The sequence below is a fragment of the Daktulosphaira vitifoliae genome, unplaced genomic scaffold (assembly GCF_025091365.1).
Source record: "Daktulosphaira vitifoliae isolate Bord-2020 unplaced genomic scaffold, ASM2509136v1 Scaffold_2, whole genome shotgun sequence".
NCBI lineage: Eukaryota > Metazoa > Arthropoda > Insecta > Hemiptera > Phylloxeridae > Daktulosphaira > Daktulosphaira vitifoliae.
The window spans coordinates 23476021-23485257 of record NW_026099573.1 but is presented as its reverse complement, the minus strand read 5'-3'; the positions used below and the strand labels follow the sequence as shown (position 1 = coordinate 23485257).

Genomic DNA, 9237 nt, shown 5'->3' with positions numbered 1-9237 from the left:
CAAATTTCAATTTTGTGGTTACAATATTAAAAGTTTTAAATAATGAAAATCCTTATAAAATAAAAATATGGTTATAAATTTATAATTAGAGAGTTAATTATTTAACACATTTTCCTATAAGTTTATTAACTAATATGTATATAATATATACATACTAGTATAGAAGCATATATTATGTTTTTATATGAAAAATATAGTTAAGTAGGCACAAATAAAACATACTTAACAAAATGCAAGCGGGTTTTTTGTAGGCCTGCAACAACAACATGGTTTGCCGCTTGCATAATGACTAGCTATGGTAGAAAGGGTTGTCATCACCTAGGCGAGGAGTCACACCTATCAAATATCGGTGGAATTTAATTTCAAGTTAATTAATAATTTAGTTCGATCCGATAAACAATTCGATTGTTGTTATATTTAATCTCCTTTGTCGTCATATACAGGGTGTTCAGTAAGTCAGGAAACGGGTTTCTATTGTTCTCATTGTTACAAACAATGAGAACAATAGAAACCCGTTTCCTGACTTACTGAACACTCTGTATATCGATTTTGGTGAAAAATAGTAACATGAGGTCTGTATAATTTCAACATTGCTTATGAATTTTTTTTTGTTATATAAATTATTTTTAAGTCGCTAAAGTATTGAATACTAAACTTAAATGTTTATACTTACACCGATATACATCAAAACAGCTTACGTTGTAATTTATTTTATTTTAATTAAAAGATAAAATAGTTACTAGATCCACGAAAATTATGTAATATCGTATAAGATCTGAACCATAATAATAATTGTCTCCACATTTAATACTAAAATCACATTGTTAGCACCAAATTGTAATATATTTTAATCAAGGGACACTTATATTATATAGCTTTTATTTGATTAGTGTTTTTTTCTTTACTTTTATTTTTTTTATGTTTATAATAATTTCTTAAATTTCAATGATAATTTTTAAATAAAACAAAATTTGGTGATTATAATGTCTATAAACTTTTTTTGATATTAGTTGCCTCATTGACATAAACCCCCTGTGACCTGTGTCTCTGTTAAGACTAAAATTAATTATGTGCATGCTTTATGCGCAATACTGGTACCTGTCTTTAGTCTGAGCCGCATAGTTGAACTATACATATTTCTATTCCTTCCTCCTCTCCGTTGTAAAATAGGTTAAAGCTGTTGTAAAATACAGTAGTTTATATTTTAACGTAGGTTTTTGTATGTTCTGTATTTTTTTTATTAGGATTTTTTTGAGCATATATTCTTTTTAATAAGTTACTATTTTTAGTATTTGAGTTTTTGATAGATTCTCTAAAATGTAATATTTTTGGTTATTATTAGTTATAATAATTTATTTATTAGTTTTAGGTATATATGCAGCTGGACAGTGCACACACAAAATAGCGGTATTGTGATTTTTACAAAAAATTGTATTTTTATTTATTGTGAATTATATATTTAGTTTAATAATATAAGGGATACTTGGTTTATTCTAAGAGACAGAGAATATTTATTTATCATTGTTATATTTATTATTAAGAAGAATAAGAGTATTTGGAGTTATTATTGTTGATTTTATTTTTATATGTTGTGCTAGTGAAAGTTTTATTATTGTGCCAAAAGGACAAATAAATTATTTATACATATTTATTTTGCTATTAGTTATTTTATATAGTATATAATATTAATGTTCTTTCAATATACAGTTGTAATAACTGCATCTAGTTTTCTATTTCAATTTGATCTATTATTTTATATTTATAGTTTTAAGTTTTATATTTGTTACCTTTCTCAGATACCCTTTTGTCACATTCAGGACACACTTCTGATTTTAATTATAGCCGTGTTTAATTAAAGTTCCTCATCTTACAGTTCAGCCATTCCAAGATTTACAGATGACGGGGTTAGTGGCATATGTTTTATAGTCCCTGTCCTAACAGTTTTTACTATTTTTTTCTTTTAATGAATCAATTATATTAATCTGAACCCTTTTAAGTTATTTAAATGAAAAAATAAAATACCAAAAATGTATATTGTATATTGTTACACCGTAAATCAAAAATAAAATGATGTTCTATATTCAGTTCATTTTATCTAGTTACAATATGAAAGAAAAATTACAAATTGGTAATGCAACACACAGAAAGGAAAATCATTATTGAAATTATCAAAAACGTTTTTATATAAATTTTAGTGGTTGATTTAAGAGATTTTTATTTAATTTAATATTTTGTTATTTTAATTATAATAATTTTGTATAAAAATCATGATTTTGTCAAATTTTAATAAATTTATTTATCTATATATATTTCTATATAAAATGTGTACACTCAGAGAAAAACCTCGATCTATATAATAAATTCATTGTTCAATTTGATAAATATATCATTACTATTGAATCTATGATATATTTATCAATATGATAATTTTTTTTCTTGTCTTGAACAATAATTATTTATAAGAATAGTTATTTTGTTCGTATTAATAAACATTATCATAAACCCTTGATAAAATTTCTCTATCAAAATTGATTGAGGTTTTTCTTTGGGTGTAGAAGAAATTATTGAGAAAACTATAGAATCTAATTATCCTTCACAAATATGCAGCAAATTATGTGTAAAAAATTGTGGTGCTCTCTATAAGTCTTTAAATGGTTTCCTATAAAAATTTGATTGAATTTCTACTAGTTATGTGTTTTATAATTTATTATGATTTATATTTTTATGTTAATTAATTGTGATCATGTCATGTCATCATTATTGTAAAATTTATAGAATAAATTTAAACAAACAGTCACTGGCCATTGATCCCTTGAAAATTGAATAAAAATGTAACTATGTAATCAAGTTCTATTTAAATCCAATTAACCTGACCATCATGATCATTCGATTCTAGTACACAACATATGAACAACTATCAACATCAGTCGCTGTCTATCAAGAGTATTTGATAAAAGTTGCTATTTTAAATCCCCCCCTGTGAGCAGGTCAAGCGTTAGATTTTCAAAAAAATGACATCGATTAAAAGAGAAATATTTAAGGTTTCAATAAAAAAAAAAGTTGTTTTGTTAATTTTTAAAAAAATTATGGTAGTTTAAAAAAAAAAAATTAAAAAAATTAAAAAAAAAGCTTAAATGAAGAGCCAATAATGAAATTAGAATTAAATATTTCCTAATAAATTCCATTTTACTCTCCTGTATATATGTGAATAATAAGGAATTGAATTATGCGCGAATCCTAACGACCATTAATTGTTATTATTAAACACACTATTTTTAGAATCTTAGAAAAAAGGTAAATTATTTAATTGTTTTATTTGGCTTTTCTACGAAGACGACTGACAATGGTGGTGTGTGTACAGCTTTTAGACATCTATATCAGGAAGGTGGTTGTCGATCATTATGGAAGGGAAATGGTTTAAATTTGTTGAAGACCTCACCAGAATTTGCTATTAAATTTAGCATGTATGATTGGATGAAAAAAACTTTAGGGTCGGCAGATTCAGATATGAGTAATGGAGTACGTTTCATAGCTGGCGCAACAGCTGGGGCATCAAGTCAAAGTGTTTTGTATCCTGTTGAGGTATATACACATAATAATCACTGTCATACAAAACTTTGTTACAATTTATGAATCTTTCAAATTATTTCGTTAAATAGATCACCAAGACTCGGTTAATGGTAGGCCATTACAAAAGTGTAAAGGAAGTTATAAATTTTACGTGGAAAAATGAGGGTTTATCAGGCTTCTTCAAAGGGTATGTGCCTCATACGACAGGGATGTTGATCTTCACTGGTATTGATCTAACAGTGTATGAAATGGCAAAACAACAGTTCATAGGTTTTAACACACCACAGTGGATACTCAATATGGCGTCTGCTATGTGTTCTAGCACTTTTGCTCATTGTACATGTTATCCCATTTCCATGTTGACCACAAGACTTCAAGTTAGCAGTAAATATTTATCATAACGATTATTATTTAAGTTAATAGAATACTTATTTTAGTTGTCATTATTATATATAGATATTACTTAATTGCTTCAAAGTGAATTTTCAATATTCACTTATAATTAAACTAACCTCAATCAAAAATAATTCTTTTTGTGGTAGAGGTAGGGTAGGCAATTGCATCGCTTAACGGTGTGTATGAGTTATATATATATAATATGATTTTAAATCAGCAATTCAAAATGTAAAATTCTATTTTCATTTATTATTTTAAGTAGTTTTTTTATAATGAAAATCAACTGTGAAAATTAACACCGATAAATCAATGTTAACGTCTACTACAAAAGTTTTAGAACTTTTAACACAACTGAAGTTTTTTAGTTGTAATTACTTATTTTAAAATTACGATTGTTAATAAAAAAGTACGAAAAGGGTTATTAAAAATTGTCTGTAAAAAAGTTATTACAAAAAAATAATTATTTTATCTGATACTCTGACAGCAATTTAAAAAAGACATTTTTGTACAATTATATGTTATAATAACATTATGAAAATATTATTTATTAAAAATGATGTCTGCTATCTTCATGTAGGCATGTAAAAACCTACATGTAAACTTTGTTTGCTGGTAAAATTACGACTTTATTACGAATTTAGGTTAACCTGAAATTGTATTTTTTTTTAACAAAATGTTTGATTTAGAAGTAAATTTTCTATACATTTAGGTTTGAGGTATTCTTTTCATCATTTTGATGTTGAGGTTGTACGATAAATGTGTAATAAACGTTTTTTTTCAAGACACATATAAAAACTATAATTTTTTTTTTTTTAACTAACTTAAAAAAAGAAAGTCACCGTAGTGAGAGATGCGAATATAAAAGAACACAATACGAACATATTTTGTTTTCTATTGAACGGTTTGATCATTTTTTTGTAGACTACGTATGTAGGATCCTTAATTACTTAAAAAATCTATTTGTATAAACTCAATCAGCTTTTTACCTCTCTACGAAAAAAGCTGTCAATTTCGAATACTAATTATTCTTGAAAAGACAGTGAAATAATTTATAAATTAGTTTACACTTAACATCATTATAATAACACGCTACCGCTATTCGTAACATATATTCAAAAAGTAATACTAATTTTTTCAGAGTTTAAAAAAAAAATTAACACTGCAATTTTGTAAATATTTCATGACAGGATTTTTTTGGTATATAAAAATATTCACATAAAATTTCGAGCTTTAACACGAACTTAAAAATGTCTCCAAATTTTTGTATACTCAATCAATGACCAAAAAAGTATTTCTATATTTATTTTACTAATTTGGAAGTCTAAGTAAATATATTCTATTAACAGGTTTATATTAATAATAACTTTTTAAATTTATGTAATATCAAATAGTTGGTAAAAATTATATACCTAAAAGCTTTTTAATTTTGAGTACATTATAAGTTACTAAATGTGTATAGTAAGTTAGTTATATTAAATTCATATATATTATGTTATATACTAAACATTTAAAATTTTGTAAAGCTAAACAGAATATTAATTATTTCAAACTTTCTTACACTAAATCAACAATAATTTGCAATTTCCCAAAGGATAAGGATTTAATTTGACCAAAACTTTATCATTGTTAAAAAAGATATTCAATTGAAATTACAAAAAAAATTACATAGTGAAATGTTTTTCAAACATGACAGTTTAATCGTTTAGTATCGGACTGTGCGCTGTCGATTTCCCAATGGAGCTAAGTTAAAAAAGTATTCACTTAAATATTTGTTTTACCAAACGTATTTTTTTATTTTTCTATTTACAACATATATTTAAAATAAAATATTGCTATTATAAAGATATGGGTTGAGTTTTCTTCTTTTTGGTTATTTTTCAGGATTAAAATGTGATGCATTCTTGCTTTTCTAAAATTTTGTATTTCAAATTCAAAACTTTTTATTAAATGTTTTTTTATACGATAAGATTGATATTAAATTTGTTAAAAATACTTTTTTAATATCGTATAAGAATAATTTATTTTGTTATTCATGATACACAAGACCGAGAAGTTTTTGACGCCTTGGAAATCAAAGCTGTGTTTATTACAGTTGATTAAATATNTTTTTGCCGCCTTGGAAATCAAAGCTGTGTTTATTACAGTTGATTAAATATACTGTGGGGCAATTATTAAATTAACAAAATGTTCTAATATTTTACTGGGAAATAATAATTAACAACTACGAAAATATCTTTGAGAAATAACATTAAAGAGGATTGTTTAAACAACATTCATTTTCATATTTTACTTATAATCTACCCTTTGAACTTAATTTCCTATCGTGGAAGAGAATTAGTAGCTTTAATACGAGCCACTTGAAAAGTAATTGGAAAACGTATACGGAGCAGACGATATACGCAGAATGTCAGATCTCCTCCCCTTTATTGACCGATTTCAAAATATAATATTCACTTTTAAAAGGTACTGTTTACCGTTTATTAAACGATCAGAGTGAACTTTTTAATTTTGTAGTGTAGTTAACTATAAATAAAACATATGGACACAATTATTTTGTTATATTTGTTTATTTTTTTTTAACGCTATCTAAATATTATTTCCGTTTTAAATTAAATGTAAAATTTCGTCTATTTCAAATAGTAAATTATGATATTTTACTTTTCAGGATTAAATTTGGTTCGCTTTGTTTCTTTGGTTACCATTACTCTAAAAGTAAATTGGCTGCCTTAATTTTTAATATAAAAGTAATCTTAATATTTCGATAATATTTAAGAAATATTAAACGTTATTTAAACATTTTTAATAAAGTAGTTAATAGTTTAATCGTGGAAATACTTATACATAATATCTCATAATAGATTGATAAATTAAAATGTTGATACTTCAGCTTGTACTCTGAGAGATTTTTATTTGATAATATATCAAAACAAATTCCTACTTGACAACTTCCTAAGTGCTTAAGAAACTATAAATACAATTTTGTCTTTATTACTTTATTTAACAAAAATATGTTAAAGTGTATGTCATTCGGTATTGGCTTTTAATCCATGGTGGTTTTTATGACGATGTTTCTGAATGAAACTTTTATTTTACTTAACTTGCAATATTGTAGTCATAATTTGCAAGGTTGAAAAAAAAATATTTTATTTTTTTATCGCATTCTTGAAAAATTAAGCATAAAATAAACACATGATTTTTATACAAATTGGTAACAGAAATTTTTCTGCTACTAGTTAGTAAATATTATAATTTATCCCTTTTTATAGTAAAATAAATTTTCAAGTATAAAAATGTCAATGAAGTATAATATAATTTTATTAAGGATAATCCTTTTGATGCAAATACTCTTTTTTTTGTTACTTCAATTGTCATAAAAATTTATGACAATTTAAGTTTACGTTTATATAAACGTAGGACTTATTTGCTTAAAAACCGATTATTTTCTTGAACCTTATTATAACCCTAATACTATAAATTATAAGATATATGATTATTATAAATTAAGCTGATAAACATAAATTATTTTGTTGATTGATATAATTCTATATTTTTGACAAACTCTATTAGATACTTCCGTTTTTAAAAGAAAATATGTTTAAAGATATTGAACACTATTAGATTATTAATACTTTTACCAGAACACATAAACCAGGTACATTACAAACATATTTTTTTGCAAGGTGCTAATTTACTAAGAACGTTTTTGGTAAATTTGTTATTATATTTGGTTCCAGGAAAAGTCACTCTACCCCAACCCAATAAGAATCTTTTTTTAAAATTGTTATTGCGTGAATTTAATCTTTATACTTTTAGTTCATCATTTTAACAAAGTAACTTCCTTTTTATTATTTTATATACAAAAACAAGTAAGAAACGCTTCTAAAGTACAAGAAGTGGTGTAATCTAAATTTAATGTCTTGTCAATAACTGGGTGGCTCAAAGAACCGTCAGCAATTTTTAGTTTTAAATTATATTATAAAAAAAACCGTTGCTTACTTTGAAAACAATAAAACTATGAATTCATGATCTTCTTGAAATTAATCTAAAAAAATATGTTATGTTTTTTCACACATAGACATGTTTGTCAAGGATATTTTATCAGTTTTATTGTTTAAATTTTATATGGAAAACTGATGACTAATTTATAATAAATTCTAAGAGAGTTAAGTTTATTTATGTTTTAACATAATTTATTCATAATATTTTTAATTAGATTTTATTACATTATTTATCGACCACATTTTTGAAATTTAATTAAATTTTGTGACAAAATTGATTTAAAATAAAACTTTGGAAAGGTGTGTTAAAGAAATAATTTTGTACCATGTTCTCTATATTAAGTTTATAATTGCTTTAAATTTCTGAAATCTCTATAGAAAGTTGATAATTACGAATATTTAAATTTTTGTTGTAGCGTAAAGTCACTATTAAAAGTTAAAAAATTACCTTGAGGTCATAAATATATTATTGAGAGAATATAAAGATAAAATATTAATTTTCTATAATAAATTGAAACTAACAATTTTTTGAATAGTATATTTTCTAACATATGATGTTAAATTATAAACAGTAATACTTGACAAAACTTTCCAGGTGAGCCCAAGATAAAATTTATTCATGTTGTTATGAAAAATATCAAGAAAACAGGTTTACCAGGTCTTTATAGAGGATTCACACCTGCTCTCATAAAAATTCTACCAACGATGACAATAAGTTATGTAGTTTATGAAGAATTATGTTCGATTCTTGGTGTTAATATATTCAATCAAACATATTTAAAATATACAATTTGATTTTATGTATTGTATGACAATCCATAATGGATTTAGGATAGATAAAATTAATTTTAATAATGTTTGTTGTTAATATTTGTCGTTGATTTTAGTAGGCTTCAAAATTAATATTTCAAAGTAAAATTACAATACATCAGTTTACAATTGTAATTTAATTTTGTTATGGTATTTTTTTAATTAAAAATAAACGATGATAAAAATAGTAATAATCAGAATTAGAATTTTATGAGTTTAAAATTGAAATTAGCGTCAGTCAAAAACAAAGTAGAAGAAATTTGTTTTATGTTTTGCTCCTTTTTGAGAAAATAAATAATTTATTAATAATAATGATAATTTAATCATTTACATGAACTCTATTTTTGTACATAGAGATGAATGAATATATATATATTAGGTATTTAGTAAATTGAATATTATTTGATATTATTCATCATTAGTTTTATAATATCAAAAATTTTACTTTCTTTGGTTAAATTAA

At 24.1% G+C, this 9237-nt stretch overlaps 1 protein-coding gene across 1 annotated transcript; it reads left to right on the top strand.

The window, feature by feature from the left end:
* The first annotated feature begins 285 nt into the window (after positions 1–285).
* Positions 286–8875, top strand: LOC126898060 (calcium-binding mitochondrial carrier protein SCaMC-1-like). Its single transcript, XM_050672009.1, has 5 exons — positions 286–307; positions 1364–1407; positions 3334–3582; positions 3660–3954; positions 8560–8875. Exons 1-5 carry the CDS (start codon positions 286–288, stop codon positions 8757–8759), a joined length of 810 nt encoding a protein of 269 aa, XP_050527966.1. The 3' UTR covers positions 8760–8875.
* The last annotated feature ends 362 nt before the right edge of the window (positions 8876–9237 follow it).